This window comes from Lissotriton helveticus, chromosome 2_1 (genome assembly GCF_964261635.1).
Source record: "Lissotriton helveticus chromosome 2_1, aLisHel1.1, whole genome shotgun sequence".
Classification (NCBI taxonomy): Eukaryota; Metazoa; Chordata; class Amphibia; order Caudata; family Salamandridae; genus Lissotriton; species Lissotriton helveticus.
In genome coordinates, this window is record NC_136059.1 from 520,337,075 (window position 1) to 520,356,711 (window position 19,637).

At 44.1% G+C, this 19,637-nt stretch overlaps 1 protein-coding gene across 6 annotated transcripts in view; it reads left to right on the forward strand.

Moving 5' to 3' along the window:
- The window catches only part of ERBIN (erbb2 interacting protein), a 912,789-nt gene that overhangs the window by 829,018 nt on the left and 64,134 nt on the right, over positions 1 to 19,637 (forward strand). For 4 of the 6 annotated variants that reach the window (XM_078675167.1, XM_078675168.1, XM_078675169.1 and 1 more), the window contains one exon: positions 10,180 to 10,323. The exons of the other annotated variants lie outside the window; for them this stretch is intronic. In XM_078675167.1, the coding sequence (XP_078531293.1) occupies positions 10,180 to 10,323 (144 nt within the window). The remainder of the gene's footprint in view (positions 1 to 10,179; positions 10,324 to 19,637) is intronic. 6 annotated transcript variants of the gene reach the window in all.

A 19,637-nucleotide genomic window follows, 5' to 3' on the forward strand; every position in this document is an offset into this window, starting at 1 on the left:
CTGTATTCTTAGTATGTGCTACACATTTTACTATTGCGATGTCAACTGGACCTTGTAATGCTTCTAACAACAGTCGCACAAATTCTCCATTTCGAATGGGCGAACCAGAGGAGGTCATGTAACCTCTCTGAGACCACAACTGCCCGAAATCATGAACCACACCGAAACCATATTGGCTGTCCGTGTAGATGGTGACTCTCTTTCCGTTTCCTGCTATGCAGGCACGAGTTAGGGCAATAATTTCTGCTACCTGTGCGGAATGTACTCCTTCCAGGCAAGCAGCTTCCACAACTCCAGTAATAGTACAAACAGCATAAGCTGCTCTCAACCGACCAGTATCGTCTCTTAAACATGAGCCATCAACAAAATAAATTTCATCGGGGTCAGACAACGGCTCATCCACAATATCTGGTCTGGGTTTCGTGCATAGTTCAGTCACATCAAGGCAATCGTGGTCTTCACATCCTTCGCCTTCTATTACAGTAGGTAATGGCATTAAAGTAGCAGGATTCAAGACAGAGCATCTCCTGAGAGTCACGTTCTCCGCGGCAAGAATAACTTGCTCGTAGCGCGTGAGCCTACTATTGGTCAGATGCTGCGTCTTCGTCCTGGTCATTAGCAATTCAACTGAATGTGGTACATACACCACCACTGGATGTCCCATCTCAATACTCTCGCTCCTTTCAATGCTGACACCCGTTGCAGCAACGGATTTGAGACACCCGGGCAACGCTGCGGCTACTGGATCTAATGTAGCCGAAAAATATGCAACTGGTCTACGGGCATTTCCGTGGGTCTGTGCCAAGACTGATAAAGCACATCCCTCTCTCTCACAGCAATAGAGTGAAAATGACTTCTCGTAATCGGGCATTCCCAGAGCCGGAGCACGACACAAATCGTCTCTCAGCTGCAAGAACGCCACCAAGCATTCTTCGTCCCATGGTACCGGATCACTCACCTCCTTGTGCGTCAGTTTCTGTAAGGGCTTCGCTTTCAGTGAAAAGTTAACTATCCACTGTCGGCAGTAACCCACCATTCCTAGGAACATTCTAACTTCTCTCTGTGTTGTAGGCGCATTCATCTTCATTATCGCCTCAATCCTCTCTGGTGACACCTTACGTTTTCCTTTCTCTAACCGGTGCCCTAAATACTGTACTTCTGTCAGACAATACTGCAACTTGCTCGGAGATACCTTATGTCCATTTTCAGCTAAATGGTTCAATAAGGCAATCGAGTCTGCTTTACAGGCTTCCTCTGTCTCTGACGCAACAAGTAGGTCATCTATGTATTGGACCAGAACCGAGTTCTGGGGCAGTACTAGATTTTCGAGATTCTTTTTCAACAACTGGTTGAAGATGGATGGGCTGTCTGTGAATCCTTGTGGGATTCAACACCATGTTAAAACGCGATCTTCCATTTCAAAAGCAAAAAGATACCTGCTCTCTTCATCCAATGGGATTGAAAAGAAAGCCTGGCAAAGATCTATCACTGTGAACCATTCTGCTTGACATGGTATTTGAAACAGTATCACTGAAGGATTCGGTACCACGGGACAACATGAAACGACTATATTGTTAATTTTTCGCAAATCCTGCACTATCCTGAATTTCCCACTAGGTTTCTGCAAACCCATAATCGGGGAGTTACAAGGACTACCCACGATTTCTTTCAGTATTCCCTGTTGTATCATTGACTCGATCACAGGTTTTATTCCTGCAATCGTTTCCTGGGACAATTTGTATTGAGGCGTTCTTGGAAACTCAGCATTTGGTTTTACCAGTATTTTTACCGGTTCTACCCCTTTAATCAATCCTATTTCCTCTCCGGTGAAATCCCATACCTCTGACGCCACTGCATCTCGTAGGTCTTGGGGAAGATCTTCTACTGTCAGAGTAGGATATAGTTCTACACAGGATTTTGAATTGGCCACCTTAAAAGTAGCATCTTCATCGGTAGTCTGTACCTCCACTCCTTGCGGGGTGCAGTATATTGTGCAGTTCAATTTGCACAACAAGTCCCTTCCTAACAGACATACCGGACTCGAGTCACAAACCACAAACTGATGTTCGTTCATATGGTTTCCTATCTTCACAGACACTGGTTCTGTCAAGGGACTAGTCATTCTTTTGTTCGCGACTCCTACCACCTGAATTGTTTCCCCTGACATCGGCAAGTCTGGAACCACCGCCGATCTCAGTGTTGATCGGGTAGCCCCAGTATCCACCAAGAACGTTGTGGGACACCCTGCCACTTCTGCCTCAACAAATGGCCCTCTTTGATCCACCTCTAGGACTGCCCCGAGGGTACAGTCCTCTTCACTGCTCACACGTTGTCCTGTCAATGGATCAATGTAATAACACTTTTCTTCCTCGATGAATAGAGGCATTTGTTTAAAGACCTTTCCCCCTGTCGCTACCTTCGGTGGCTGTGGGAACTGGGCCCGTGGAGCCGAAGTCCCCCCTTTGACCACCTTGCTACCTGGAACTGTCACCTTTTGAGTTGGGACTTCTTGGACCTGCTCTTCTACTTCTAGCTCTCCATTTTCAGGGTTAAAGGGACACTCGCGTCGCCAATGCCCCACCTGGTGACACTGATGGCACTTCGTCGTTTTCTTTAAAGTGGCAAAGTCTATCCTAGGTCTCTGCCCTTCTTCATTATCTTTGTTCTGACCGTTTGGTTTTCGTCCCATCCCCTGCTTCTGCTGGCCACCCTTCCCAGCGGACTGCATTTGCACCACCATCAATTTCTCCTTTAGATTCTTGGCTTTAGAATCTATCTCGTCGCTACAGTATCTTGCATAACGTAAAATCTCATCTAGTGGTTTGTTCTGCCAACAGATTAAATATTGCTGTATCATCAAACAAATATCAGGTCTCAACCCCAAGACAAACTTTGACACAAACTGCCCTATATCTTTGGGATCCATTACATCGAGTCCACTGTATTGCTTGAATGTTTTCAATAATCTCTCATAAAACTCGTGAACTGTCTCCTTGGGTTCCTGCCTTGTTCGGTCTATTTTCACCCAATCTATATCCTGTGGTGGTACCTTATCTTTCAGCCATGCTATTACCCTTTCATATTTTCGCATGACAATCTCGGACGGTCCATTAGTCCGAGCATCCCTCACTGGTTCAGTATTTGGCCATTCAACACTAGTCTTGCACGGGGTCCACAAATCAGATGGGACCACGATGTCAAACAACGTGTTCAAATCAATCCACAATACTTTCGAGATTTTGACAAACCTTTCTACCTGCTTATACCACTCAACTGGATTGTCCCTTAACTTCGGAAATGAGTTGGTAAATGCAGCTAAGTCTCCTCTACTCCAGGGCACATGTACATAATTTCCATTTGATATTTCTCGCAAAAGGAATGCCTCCATATGCATTACCCTTCCCTCGGGGGTCATCACATTTGCACTTCGTCTAACTGTGCCCTTTTTCGACCACCTTTCTTCCCATTTGTCCAATTCTCTCCACACTCTTATCCCTGATACCAGCTCTCTTATGTGTGTTTTTAGTCCAGTAGTTCTCTTCTCATCTAGATCTTGGTCTGCGTACTGTAATCTGTGGTTACTCTGCAATGCCCTTGTCCTAGACAAATCCACGGCATATCTATCTGCCAAATCAGTCAGTTTCTCATGAAACGCTCTAGCTTTCCTAGTAATATCCTTTGCCATGAACAATAACTCATCCTGTTCATACAATTCTATCCTTTCCAAAGGCAATGTTCCATCTATTATCTCATCAACATCTGATTTTAAACTAGTAACATCGAGCCTCTTTGCCTTAATTTCAGCTTTCAAGACACTCAATTTAGCTCCTCCATCCACATCTCTCCCATCCCAGCTCCGAGATCTACGTTTAGGTACTGGTGAGTTATAGGGAGTCCTCCCCTGTTCCCATCTCTCTAGGTCCCATGCCTTTCCATCTTCTCGGGGTGGGTGGTGAAACACTCCTTCACGCCTCATAGCCCCTCTCTCCCCATCCTGGCTAGTTTCACGGGATGCAGGGTAAGATGTTCCATTACTCCCTCTTTCTTCACTACTTCCCTGTGATTCCTGATTATTCGAGGCGTGGCGGGACCTGTCACTGTTCTCCTTCCTCCAATGTTGAACGTCTTCCCCGAGTGTATGATGAAGGCACCTAAACCTATTCTGAAAAGCTCGTACCATTTCATCTCCTCCTTTCCCCCAGAGACGGGACATTTCCTCACACTCTACATTCCTAGTATTTTGTTCCGGCTGTTCTCCCTGATTTGTAGGACGTGCATCCCCTCTATTCTCTGGACTTTGGCCTTCCCGGCCCTGACTGCTTTCGCTGGCCCCACAATGAGATACAGTCCCATTGCCCCTGGTTTCCCATTCTGGTTCTGTTCTTGTCCTGTTACTCGGGGATACTGTGAACCCGTCCCATTCCCTCAAATCAGCTCTTAATTCTGAATAGGGTCTTGGCCGCGGTCCCCTTAGATCCATTGGTCCTCTCGGACCTCCCTGTTCTGAATTGGGACCGACAGTTGTGTCTAATGGGGTATTCCATGTTACCGATCCTGGCAATTGTTTCCATGCATTTGTCACATTATTCCTCCTTTCTATCTCAATCCTTTCTCTATCCAATTGCCTCTGTTCTTCCTCTCTATCTCTTTCTGGGTTATAGATCGATACTATAGGTCCTATGGTAACAGGCACTTGAAGAGCGTCTGGCAATCCAAAGGACTCAACCCTTTCGGTGGCTGGCGTTTTCTGCACCACAAACCTCCTCACTACACTCTGTACTGTGCTAGGTTGAGGTGTCTCCCCACCTTTGGTAGGTGTCCATTCCGATATAGGGAGTGGTGTATACCCCTCTATGGCATTCCCATCTTCCCTTGCGAGCCCTCTATCTTCTATCACCCCCACTCTCGGAGGCGGTCTATCCATTAACAATCTGTTTATCAGATTGTCCTCCGACTCGCTTTCCTCGTCTTCTTCCATGAGGTTTCCTCCTCCTCCTGCCACCTCCCTCATCGGATACATTTTCTCCACCTCAATAACCTGTACCCTCCACCGCTTTGCTTCCTCATCCCATTTAGAATCTCGCACTGCTCTTACCGATCGCGTCAGTCTTTGTTGACGCCTGTTCAAATTTCTGTCGTGTGCAGCCCTAATCCATGCATTAAGGGCCTCAAACTGTGTTGGTCTGGGCGAGGGTTTCAATGAGGACATGTTTGCTTTTAGCCGATGTAACACTTCTAACTTAAACGTCCCGTACCTCGGGAACTGCATTTCCTCATTCCCTTCCGTAAGCTTATTCCAAGCCCCAATCCATAATATGGTATGCAGCCCAACATTCGTTGCCATATAATGAGCTGGCATACCCTCCGGCAGAGCCTCTTCCCCATAATAATGCTCACTTCTTTTTCTTTTAAAGATCCCTTTCAAACACTTAAAACACTTCATGATTTCTCTTTTCTCCGCGTTTATTTACTTCCTGATGACAATCCACCAATCTCAGCGCCGTTCTTTACTAACTGGCCTATCCGTACGCGACTTTCCTCCGACGTCACTCTAGCCGCCCAACCAGAGCGCGGCTCTAGCTAACGTCACACCAACCGCTCAATCACAGCACGGCTCTAGCCGACGTCACCCGTCCCCCTTCGCAGCAGTTCCCCTCCTTTCTCAGCTCGTCTCCTCGGTCATGCACGCGTCCCATTCATACTCTGAAAAATGATTACTTCCGTCCAAGCGATCACCTTTCTTGACTGTACGCCCACAGTCTTTCTCTGTAGTTGTCACCTTAACTTGGCGAAATGTCTTTCCGTTTACTTCCAGACAATCGCCTTCTCCGATAGGTTACTCACACGCAGTAACTTTCGACCAGCGTCCGTTACTCATACACTCACTCTTACTCTCCCCCTATCTTGGATCCACGGCGGTCAATGGTACCTCGTGACCTCCGTACTATGGTCGACAACTACCCTGGATGTTCGATACACCCAAAACCACTTAAGCTCTGGCCTGAACTTAAGATTTCACCAGTTCACCCGTTTACCAGGGAACCAGCTTACCAGGTTGCGCGCGCTCACAACCTTCTCTCATTCACACTACAGGCATTCAACTCCGCAAGACCTTACAATACAAATACAACACAAAACACCGCAATCTGTTCACGCATGACCCTTTTTATACTCACTCTCCTCCGATACTGCTGCTTTTCTCGCACCGTCTGCACCTTTCGGCACACGATTCTTCCGCTGCTCGTCTCTCGACGTCTAGGGGCCTTGGGGTAAACTAACCTCTCTAGATTACCTTCCTCAAGAAGATAACCATCCTCACTCTGCTACCAACTGCTAACGCGGGATTACTGGTTACTAGTTACCTTACCAAATCCCAAACTAAGTCGACTGAATCGTTGGTACCTGTCATTAAGTAAAAGGTAATCTAACAATAAGTCAATCAATTTAAGAACTTACACCACTCTAAATGACCACTGACCAAAATTTAAGTTTCAAAGATTTAATATAAAGTCAAAGATAACTGAAGATACAAACTTCTCAAAATGAGATTCAGAAGATAAATGGGTATCACTATGAACATGAACTTTTTGAATAGTCTGAGTCTGAAAAACAGAATAATGAGTACAACTTCCAATAACATACGCGTTGCCAAAATGGATACAAGTTGCAACCTCAAAGTCATTACAGAAAAGAAAATTAAGGTTAGTCTGTCCCTACACTATACTAAGTGACATCCCTACTTAACAAGATCTTTACCCCTCTAAGTGTCAGCCGTGATGACTTCCTAAGAAGATCACTCACTTCTCTTTGTCTCTTCTCTGATAATGGGTCTCTCCTGATCAGCCTATCTGCCTACCCATCCGCTTCCGTAGGCTCCCAAAATCATCTGCTCTGCTCTCCTCCCGGGTCTCTTTCCCTAATACCAAATCACATTTCGGATAGGAACGCCCCTTGGGACGCCCCTCACGTGGTACATCTTTGCGCGGTAAACTCCATGATGGTACTCTTCAAGACCCTCGTTAAAGTTGACCTTGGTTCCCAGGCTTCTTCTCCAGTGCGCCGATACCCCCTGAAATTCCTGGAGACTCCTACAGGCCTGCGCCAAGCGCCACTGAACAAAGTCCCTTTCATTCGAGCTGATTAGGACCCTCGCACCTGCATACAGTTCGTCCTGCAGTGGGCCTCAAATTCCAGACTCCACCATATCTTTAGGTCGTAAAACACACTCAAAGCTCGGTGCTGGACACCTCTCGACTTCTTCCCTAACGAGCACATGGCAGTTCAAACGATATGACATTATCAGTTCAGGCCTACTTGATTTACATGAAGCAGGTCCCTGCACTCTTAAAACATTAACTTGATTTAAACAGCAACATTCTTAACTAGCATACGTTTCTAAAATAACACATCTATAAAGCATATATTTTAACCCTAAGTTCAATAATACATTTGGAAGAACCACGTCAACCTCATCTCACATTATTTAAGCAGCACGTTTAGGTTTGCTGTGAATTGCCCTGAGGCCTACACATTTAACTGGATTTCAGAGTTACATTTAATTCTGACATGATTCTTTTAACATGAGAACGTGAGGTTTTCATATTCATTCCAACATTTCTACATTAATCTCACACAGTTATGATTATTGTTACTCTACTTAAACATTCTATACATTTCACTACTGAACATAAGACACTCTGTGTATTTCACTTCTAAATATAAAACACTCGTGTGTAAACATGTTTAAACTAACTACGTGCTTGTAAATATGGTGCACTTATAAATTTTTTCCCAAACTTGTGCTCTCTCAATCCATTTTCTTTTTTCTTTGACTATGACATTAAGGCGACCTGCAGAAGTTTGGGAATAGTATTTTTGTTTTTTTCTTTAAGAATCACTGGCTGCGGTATAGTACAGTGACAGGTGTTACTGTGAGGCCCAGAGTATCTAACAAATCAAGCAGTTTGATTTGTTCTGTTTGCTGGACCAGTCTTTCATTGTAGATTGTGCAGCGAAGGGTGTGCACTACTTTCTTCATGGAAAGGCCTTTGGAGATAGAACTAAAGTTTTTGTGGAATTGCAGATCTAGGTATGTGTAGACTGATTTACTGCCCTAGAGGTCATTATAGGGATTACTTTAAAAGTAACATTATGTAGATTTCCAGTTTATTTTTGCTTTCTCTCTTTTTGACTAAAAGATTTGCAAAAATTGACTCTTGTAAGTTTTCTGTGGCCCTTCAACCACTGGGGTTTTTAAAATACTGACACAGTGCAGAAATTTGTTGACTTGATACCCCAAAATCTTTGCAAGGGATCAATCATGTAATATATCCTTTCCTAAATTAGTAATGAATTACAGATCCCTATGATGCTTCCAGACAGTGCTGATCTCCTTAACCTCAGAGGATTCCTGATTTGGACCTTCATGATTAATATTATTGATATCAATACAGGTACATCGACTGTCCGCGACGAGGTTCAAATTGTAGCAGGTATTGAACCTCAAAGGTGTCATAGATTTAATACACTTTATGTAAATCACGCCATACCTTTGCATAACATGTTTGACATTACTGTTACACTCTTTGACTATCTTTGGTCCATTAATCTGTAGTGACTCTGATCATCCTGCTTCTGTCTTTGCCCATCCTAAGGTTCCACACTCTTGGTTGAGAACCACCCCAGCAGCACACCTTGGGTTGTCTTTACCCTTCTTTGGTACCACTTAGGGAGCATCACCTACTTACCGCTTTTGTTCTCACTATCAAAACAGAGGCTTTTAAAAAGTGACATCAACCAGACAGTAAAGGAAACCACCGTTAAATATTTGGCATAATGAAATGTACTGGAGTTACTTTCTAACGGCCGTATTGCAGTTGCCCCAGAATCCAGATTTAAAATCTTTCTCCTGTGTGCGATTTATTGGTTATTGTGTCAAGGGTGGAATGATGCAATTCAAAGTGCATTTTCATAGTAAAGAAACCTACTTGTTATATATAAGTCATGTTCTTTTCAAGTCACGTAGCAGGACCCACCAGTTTATGTAGGGTCCTTTTTTTTTATGGCATATTACCCGAATGCTCTAGTATTGAAGTTTGAAGTTGTAAGTAGGACAGCGGCAAACCGTCACCAGAAACAATTAATAATCTGTTCATCATGCAGACCCAACTGACTCTCGCATTCCACATTCATCACTTACAACTTCTAAAAGCGCAATATCACTCAATCAGGCTGAATAGTAAAAACAAAATAGAGATAATAGATTTGAGACATCTTCCTTCATAATGATGATTTAGGATGTAGCTATAACACATCCATTTTTATTATGAGGAGAAAGATATACAGCATTGATGTGAATTACATATAACAACTTGAGCACCAGCTCAACCATCCACAAAACCATAGTAGCATTGCATACTGCAATCACAATCGACATCCTTTTCACATTATTCAAGCACATAGCCGCCAACCTTCACTACAATCAGCACAGCAGCAGTGTTGTATACCAACATTTATCACCCCTAAGATGGGCAATCACCATACCAAGAAAGATCAGTGACCAGCATGAAATGGGCTTCAACACATGCTCAACAATGAACTTGTAGTACCACATTTGTGAGTTTTTGTCCTCACTACTCACATCATAGACATTGTACTACATACTCTGGCTTCCACACGTACACAACGCGTAAGAGCCATTGCCCCACATACTCTTACACACCAGGTAGTTCCATGCTGTAGTAAGAGCATGCAATCGCACCAAATACTCTTGCATGTTGGCGAGTTCTCTGCTCACAAGCACACACAACAGCCTCCAGTCATTGCACAATATTCTCTGGCACACAAGCGACTGACTGTTACAGCCACAATTATGCCACAATCACCATTCACAATGTTCCGCTCGCACATCAACATTCAAGCAAAACATAACACAGTTGTACCTGTTGGTGACATTTTCTTGCATGGAATGTACATATGTACAATTTCGCATTGCATGCTGCCAAGTTGCACCGTATATTTCACTGCAATATTGTATGTATTTGCATTGTGTTCTTGTGTGCATGACGTCAAGCATGCACTTGATATATTTTGCGCCTGTGCCTTGCTGCATAACAAGTCCTGTCGTTGTTTGCATGCTTAACTAACCTCTTTTTGTTAAATCTGTCCTTCTTTATGCAGAGCATGCTGTCTAGGTCCTTTAATTCCAATTACTCTGCAGCCAGCAGCTTTCATTCTGGCAGCTCTAGGGATCTGTTTGGCAGCCAGGGCAGTGTTGCCTTGAGTATGGCAGACCGAGGAGGCTCTGGTGTGCACATTGTCCGTGTGAGTACCTTCTGTAGGCTAGTAATTCTGATCTATGTGGTGGGGGAAGAAAAACAAATCCGAGTCAATTCTTACCCCTTATGTTTAAACCTTTTGTATGCGAATGGATCCAATCTGCATCGGTACAATGGTAGAGATGTCAATGCAGGCTCGGAAGGGCCTATTGTATCACATGCATTGAAATGGTAATGTATTTTGGGGGGAATGAGAAATGCTTTCATTTCACACACAATGGAACCTAATTGTGTTTCGTTAGCTGAGCAAATTGCATGGCTGCTCCAGATTTTTTTTGCAATCCAAGAATAATGTGCAGCTTGTGGTGAGGTCTATTGTAACGTAACGTGCTCAGGGGCGGACTTTCCAACTAAGAAAGTTAAGGAGGATATTAAACAAACGTACGAATTTAGCACTGACAAGCTTTATGAATAATCGGTGCAGATTCGCAGCAGCTGAATCCTGTTAGTAGTCATCTTCTCAACATTGTAGACCCTTCAAGATACTAATGAATTGATTGATATCGAAGTACAGCACTAGACCCGTCCATAATATAATGCCTGTTGGATCAAAACCCTTTTCTTCAGATAGCCATGCAGTGAGTAGATTTTTACTAAGTCCATTTTCTAATGCCCTCAAATCTTGACTTGTGTGAATTCCTTAATTTGGTCTGTATTAATAGTTACCAGGGTTAAAGAAACCATTAATGGACACTTGACACATTATCACGCATTACAGATACACTGAAGTAGGTTTTAATTTCAAAGTTGTAGACTTCCTTCAAGAAGCCTATATATTAAGCATAGTGTTTACTCAACAAAGATTGAGAAAGGAAGTAGTCTGGTTTTTTTATTTTTTATTTTTTATTTCTATATAGTTTTTATTGTTTTTTTACAACATATAACATGAAACCGTCAACGCTTTGTCATTACAGGGTGGCAGCCCAAACTGGCTGTGTTAGTTGTAGTGCAGTTTCAGATTATATATGCTTGGCTGTCCCCCTATCACAGTAAGAGGAAAGGAGAGAGTGAAAGGGGAAAGGATAGGAATTAAGGTAGAGAGAAAAAGAGATAGCATACCAGAAGTTTACATTCTTCTCGATAGTGTCTTGCTCCAGTGGGGGTGTGCCTTCAAGAAGCCTATATATTAAGCATAGTGTTTACTCAACAAAGATTGAGAAAGGAAGTAGTCTGGTTTTTTTATTTTTTATTTTTTATTTCTATATAGTTTTTATTGTTTTTTTACAACATATAACATGAAACCGTCAACGCTTTGTCATTACAGGGTGGCAGCCCAAACTGGCTGTGTTAGTTGTAGTGCAGTTTCAGATTATATATGCTTGGCTGTCCCCCTATCACAGTAAGAGGAAAGGAGAGAGTGAAAGGGGAAAGGATAGGAATTAAGGTAGAGAGAAAAAGAGATAGCATACCAGAAGTTTACATTCTTCTCGATAGTGTCTTGCTCCAGTGGGGGTGTGCCTTCAAGAAGCCTATATATTAAGCATAGTGTTTACTCAACAAAGATTGAGAAAGGAAGTAGTCTGGTTTTTTTATTTTTTATTTTTTATTTCTATATAGTTTTTATTGTTTTTTTACAACATATAACATGAAACCGTCAACGCTTTGTCATTACAGGGTGGCAGCCCAAACTGGCTGTGTTAGTTGTAGTGCAGTTTCAGATTATATATGCTTGGCTGTCCCCCTATCACAGTAAGAGGAAAGGAGAGAGTGAAAGGGGAAAGGATAGGAATTAAGGTAGAGAGAAAAAGAGATAGCATACCAGAAGTTTACATTCTTCTCGATAGTGTCTTGCTCCAGTGGGGGTGTGCTTTCGAGCCGATTATTTCGTTCTGTGATTACTATTTTAACTGTCGCTGTTCGTAGGAGATCCAGTAGTCTGTTTAGTTTTAACTGTGTTCGTTCTGGTACATGTTGGTTCGATGTGGAATTTGGGAAACATTCTTAGAATATCAATTGTAAAAAAAAAAAAAACATTACACCTAAACTGTATCATGGAAATTACCAAGATAAATGACATTCACCTTTTCCAGAAACTAATTCATTGAAGCCTATTTCGACAAAATTGCCTTTGCATGTTTTGTTTTTATATTGCACACATTGTCGGATTTTCCCTTTTTTCCGACCTTCCCCTCAATTGCTGCATAGTTATTTCCTGTCAGAGCAGATGGCAGACTTTGTCCTCCGAACATATATAATGCAGATGGAATTTTAAAACTTTGAAAAATCATCTGTTAATGCAGAGTTCCAGAAATTATAAATTTAGGGTAATGTTTGGAGATGTAGTTGTTGCCAAATTAGGGTAGGGTTTGAGTATTGGAAAGTGTGTAAACATCCACAAAGTTAGAATGTTTTAGATTTTCAAGTGTTTTCTCAATGGTTTTTCCACCCTATTGGTACAATTAGTTTTAAAAATGAGTAGGGATAAGTGTGCAAATTCAGTATAAATGTCCCTGTAATATTATATTTTGTAATGGCATAAGGAAAGAATTTCTCCACATAGGACAATATTCTTTTCGAAAAAGGTGCATGTGCAATGCTTATATTGACAATATAGACTCCGTAGGATTGTTCATCCTGTGGACAGTCCGGCAGAGTTCATATATGTAATAGGAATGCAGAGAATGGGTGTGTCTCTAGCCTAAGGTCTGTAATAAGGCACCCATTTTTTGAGAAGCAAGTTCACACATGCCTCACTTCAGATGGCTTCTTCAGAAGCACCAGTTGTTGGCAGTCTAGGGTATCATTGGTCATAGCAGCAGATGCACCATGGAGAGAGAGAGAGAGAGACACACACACACGCAGACCCCCCCCCCCCTTACTGGCAGTAGGTAGTTCTAGTTAGGACCTAATTTCCATAGAAAATAAATTCATTTTTTGTTTTTCTAATAACATTCGTGCCATTTCCCAAAGTTTTCAAAACTAGTGTGCCAGTCACTTCAGATGCTGTCTGGAAAGTTTCAGTGTGATTCGTCAGGCAGGGGCTGAGAAAAAGAGGGAGTCCTAAAACACGTTTTCCTAATGTAATTTCCCGTGGGGATTTTAGACACGACTACAACCTAAACCACTGAACAGAATTACACCAAATTTGTCAGAAAGCTAGATCTTGGTCCAGAAAGAGCGCTCTTTGTAATTTGGTGTACATCTCTTCCATATTTTTGGAGTTAATAAAGAAAAAATATTTCTGTATATCTAGAGACATGGATCCCATGGTGGATCTACGCCCCACCGCAATACCGTGATTGGCTGGCCGCAATCTGTAAGAAAAGTTGTGGCTGCAATTTTGGTATCGGGACATGGTTCCTGAAGGGATATGGGGGGGAATAAAGTGTTAATAGGATATAAGGGGTCAGGCTAGAGGTATCCTGAACCCATGGGATTGATGGAGGAGTCTGTGAGGAACCCCTCATGGGCAAGAAATAGGCCAATAACTTTTTTAGGCATGCAAGGATCTGCCGCGGCTCACAGTGCCTCCCCATGTGATTCTGCGATGGATCTGCGGATCCAAATGCCAATTAAAAAAAAACACACCCACTCACAGACCCTGAACACCACTCACACACCCATACAGCCACTCACACACCCACTCAGCAATCCAGCGAACCACTCATACACCCACTGATGAAACCACACAAGCACTCATACACTTGTACTGACATTTACACAACCCCTCAGAGACCCTCAAAACCACTCACACACCCACTCACAGACCACACAGCCAGTTACATGCACTCACACACACTCACAAATGTACTCACACACTGACAAACCCACTCACACACCCATACAGCCACTCATAGACCAACAGGGGCACTCACACCCCCACTCACACACCCATGTACACACCCATACAGCCACTCACAGACCTACACAGCCAGTTACACACTCACCTATGCACACACCCACTTACGTACCCACACAACCACTCACAGTCCCAGGTTAGAGGGATGTGATAGTTAGGAAATAACCTTAAAATACCCTAGAAATGCACTGCTTCTGTAAGCGTGCTTTACTTGCGGCCTGCGGAGGCTTAGTACGTCTAGCTAAAGGGAGTCCTGGAGTTGCATTAGCTTGCAAGGAGACTCCTCTATCCTTTGGAACTAGTCTCTGGTTGAGGACGAGTCGCATTCGTATATTTGCAGGGCAGTTGCCACATGTGCAGCTTTTCGCTTGTTTGCAGATCCTGAAGTCGCAGTCTCTGGTCTCTTCTTTGTCCTTGGTTGCAAGTCGATCAGATCTGGGTTTCTGGCACCAAACCCCCCTGTCTGAGATCAACCCCCTAGTGCCCAATAGTTATTTGACATAACTATAACTGCTGAATTTCTGTGGTTTTGTGAGTGAAAACCAGAACCTAACTATACTATCCCTGTAACCTTTGTTTTTTATGGAATTTCTAAGGTTTTTTAAATTCTATTTCCTAGCTATAACATTCCTGTTACCTTTGTTTTTTCAGTGAGAAAAAAAAATCTATGTAGATAGATAGATAGATTTTTTTTAGGAAGGGTGGATGGAGATGCATATCTCCATCCTCCCTTCCTTCCTGCAATAGACAGTAAGTTGTTATAGTTAGGGCCAACTTTTCCCATAGACAAACTGTTTTTTCTTATGCTAATAACTTTGGTGCCATTTGACGAATCGTGACGAAATTTTCAAAACTAGTTCACCAGTTAGTTCAGCTGCTGACTGGAAAGTTTCAGGGTGATTCGTCAAGTAGGGGCGAGAAAAATGGGGGTTCTAAAACGCTTTTTCCCCATGCAATGTCAATAGGGATTTTGCATTTTTGAACATGACTACAGCGAACCGCTGAACAGATTTACACAAAATTCAGCAGAAAGCTAGCTCTTGGTCCAGAAAGAGTGCTTTTTGTAATTTGGTGTACATTTGTTCAGTAGTTGCGGAGTTATCAAAGAAATCAAAATGTGTAAAATCTAGGACTGTGGATTAACTTGTGGGTTATCCGCGGATCCGAAATTGAATGAAAAAAATACATCCACTTGCATACTAAACCCCTGCAGCGCATAGCCAAAGGCCATGTGCGGCGGTTGTTTTAATGGTAATCCATCCCACATCAGAGGAGGCAAAAAGGCTAAGGGCAGAGACCTCCTTGCGGCAGTAGCAACAGTCAGGACCGCCAACAGAATAAGTCCTTTCAAAGAGTTGCCTACAGGAGAAATGGGCATGGGAGAGTAGGTGATTGCCCTGCAAGGGTCTCCTCTGCTACAAAACAGTGACGCTGTTTTCCTTCTCACCCTCTCCCTGCCCCCCAAATCACACTACACCTGTCAGGAGGAGGGTAAAACATTACCATTGATGTGTTTCCATACCTAGAATGGCTGATAAGAACAGTAGCAACATGCTACACATGACTGTCATGTTCTACATCCAGAAGCAAGTGGACGGGGGCACACTCTAAAGCTTCCTCAACTGGCCCAGGAGATTTGTCATAGGGCAACTAGCCACAGCATTCACCAGTTGATGAGAATGATTTTGTGGACCTGCTCAACGGAACATGTCAACAGGTCCACGTATGGGTGCTCCACCCAGAAGTCCTTCACAAGTTATTCCAACGCTAGGGGACTCCAACAGTAGATCTGTTCGCCACTCCCGAAAATGCAAAGTGATCCTTAATGTGTTAGTCAGCTCTCACAGAAAGCTCCCATTCAGGCCGAACCTTTAAACTCAGCATCAGGATCAACTCAACCAACCAGATTAAAAACATCTCAGTTTCGTAATTTGGCTCCTGGCTTCCTGAACCCCTACAGGATTGCATGGCTCCTCTATAAAAGACCAAAAAACCGAATATGCAGCTGAGTGGAAAAGGTCCACAAACTACTAAATGTCCAAGTATCTAGACCCGTTTACAGTCTCCATGCTTAAGTTTGTTTCCTTCCTTCTACATCTTTACAGAGCAGGCATAGCTTACACTTCCATACACCTATCTGTAGTTGCAGCTTATCTCCAAAATAGACAACAATCGTCTATTTTTTGGATCACTGTGATGAAAGATTTAGTGGAGGGTTTAAAGCTGTGGCGGCCAACACAAATAAAAAGTGGTGGGGTGGGTGGAGTGGGCACAGGGGAGTATGCAGGGGAGTGTTAATAATGAATAAATATAACTTACCTGATGCTGCTGGCCGCCACGTGCCTCTGTGCTCCTCTTCTTTCTGCTCCTAGCTGTCCTTGCCACAGCATCAGAGACTCCCCATCGAATCTCCGCACTGCTCTCATACTGTGTTACCAAGCATGAGAGCAGCGCGAGGATTGGCCTGAGTGGGCTGGTTTAATGCTTGCTCAGGCACAGAGAGTCTGTGCTGTTTCTCCAGCCAGCTGTGCAATACAGCTAGGTTGGAGAAACTTAACTGCACCTAATACGGCCGGCCAAACTGACATGCACACTTAGCAGTGCACATCACTCCGCCCAATCTGCCAAGGCCCGGTCCCACCCCTCCCTACAAATGCTGGCTCAGCCAGCAGCTGAAAAATAAATCCCTAATAAAAATATAGTTTTATTTTTCAGCTGCTGTCTCTGAGCCAGTAGGGCGACTCTCCTTCGCCATTGCGGAGGAGCTGCCTCCTCCTGCACCTGTATCGTCCTGAGTGTGGTCCTCACATGACCAATAGTTCCTCTTTTCTAGTCTCTACACGTGTGTTTTAGAATTCTTGTCATCAAAGCTGGACTTACTAATAGCAGTTATCTCACTCAAGATGTATTTGTGAGCTTCAAGGTCTTACAATACAGGAACAATTTATTCTGGTACATAAAAATAGGGTAGTACTAACCCTAAATTTCTGCTTAAAGTTGACTCATCATTTCACATGAAGCACACTGTTAAGCTACCCATTTTTAACCCATAGCCAGAGTCGGTAGCTGAAAGGGAGCTTCACACTCTGTAAGTTAAAAGTGCACTCATGTATTATATTGACAGAACTAAACCATTCAGAAAGTCCCGTCAGCTTTTTATAGGCTTTCCTAAACCCCTCAAGGGGTGTACTGTTTCAAAAGCTGACATTGCTTGGTGGATAGTTTAATGTCTTCAAACCTGCTATATTAAAGCCAAGTACACTCAGCCTGTGCTGCAAACAGCACATTCCACACGTTATAAGGGGGCCACACTAGACTTTTTATGTAATGTCCCTTTTCTAGCTTTGTGTAAGACTGCTGCTCGCTCCATCTCACTCGTTAACCAAGCATCATTGTAATGTTTGAGGTAATGTTACTTCGCTCTGAAGGTATTCTGTAGGTTGGCACCTCTTCAGCCTGTATAATCTCTTGATGGGCGTGGTTCTGCAGCATATGTCTTCTATACAGTTCCTATGGTGACAGCTGTTACCTACATGTGGTGCAGCATGCTAGCACCTTGATATACTATTATATAGGTTGCCTTATCACTCAACATATAGATAATGTAATTGACTGTTTTGCATTGTCATAAGTTTTCTATGACATTGATTAAATGTTGTATGATTACAGGGTTTTCCTCCGCCAGACAGGGAATGAAATGAAATGAAATGAAATGAAATGAAATGAAAAAGAAATTTATAAAGCGCTCTGTGGCCATGCGGCTTCCTGGCGCTGAGGAACACATCGGAATCTGCCTAACTGGTGCGAGAGAGATTAGCCCGGGAAAGCCTGAAGAAAGAAAAAAGTTTTGAGGGCTTTCCGAAAATGAGAAAAAATGGGAATGGAGCGGATAGAGAGGGGAAGAGAGTTCCAGATTTGTGGAGCACGCACAGAGAAGCGGGTGCCCCCTGTGCGGGACTTACGGAAGCGGGGAACGTGAAGAAGAGAGAGGGAGGAAGATCGGAGGGAGCGAGGAGGGGCATGGGAGGAGATCAGAGAATTGATGAAGAGAGGAGCGGACCGGGCCTGCGCCCGAAAGGCCAGACAGGCAAGTTTAAACTGGGACCTGAACTGAACGGGGAGCCAGTGAAGGGTTTTTAGGGCGGGAGTGATGTGAGAGAACTTAGGTAAACGAAGGACAAGACGGGCCGCCTGGTTCTGGATGACCTGGAGACGACGGGTCTCGTAGGCAGGAATGCCTACATACAGGCCATTACCATAATCCAGGCGGGATGTGATGAGGGCAGTGATGATAACTTTAAGGGCATCAACAGAAAAAAAACGGGAGATCTTACGGATGAGGCGGAGGGAGAGAAAACAAGAGGATACGACAGAACTAATGTGCGCATGCATCGAGAGGTCATTGCTGACCTTGATGCCCAGAGTCCGGACAGAGGGAACCGGGGAAGGTGGAGGACCAAAAGAAAGGGGCCAGTGGGCCGAGGACCAGGGGTTAGAGGGGCCACCAGTGAGGACAAGCTCTGTCTTGTCAGGGTTGAGCTTCAAATGATTGAAGCTCATCCACTGAGAAATAAAGACAAGAGTTGACCTGAGCTTGGGAAGAGAGTGAGTGGGAGAGGATAGATCAAAGAGGAGCTGGAGGTCATCAGCGTAATTATACACTGAGACCCCCAGCTCAAGAAGAGAGGAAATGAGGGGGCGGATATAGAGGTTAAAGAGGAGGGGGGAAAGAGAGGAACCTTGGGGTACCCCACACATGACCGGGAGGGGAGGGGCCGAGAAAGAAGAGAGGTGGACTGCCTGCGAGCGTCCCTGCAGAAAGGACGCGATCCAAGAGAGGGCAACGCCCTGAATGCCCGCTGCGCTGACACGGTCAAGAAGAATAGTATGATCGACCGTGTCAAACGCAGCGGACAGATCCAAAAGGACTAAGGCCTGAGGAAGGTTACCATCGGCCTTGCCCTTCAGTTCGTCAAGGACCGCAAGGACCACGCCCTCAGTGGAGTGGCCCGGTCGAAAGCCGGCCTGATGGGAGGCCAAGATGTTATTCCCCTCGATGTAGGAAGAGAGGCAAGATGTTACATGGCTCTCGAGAATCTTCCCTAGATAGGGGAGGAGGGAGATCGGCCTAAAATTCGATGGAAGGGAGGGATCCAGGCCAGCTTTCTTCAGGATGGGAAGCACGATGGCAGACTTGAAAAAAGAAGGGACAGAACCCAGAGCCAGACAGGAGTTGAGGAAGGTTAGGGGGGGGGTGAGACAACTAGTGAATAAGGTTCTGAGGATGCGCGCTGGTGCGCAATCCACCGGTGATCCGGACTTGACCTTAGCAAGGAGGCCAAGAAAAAGCTCAGGTGAGATGGGTGTGAAGTGATCAAAAACGGGGGAAGAAAGGGGGGGATGGTCCGGTATATCAGGGGGAGGAACAATTGGGATGTTGGCCTTAATGATGGTTATTTTATTGATGAAATAGGTGTTCAAGGAGTGACAGAGGGATTGCG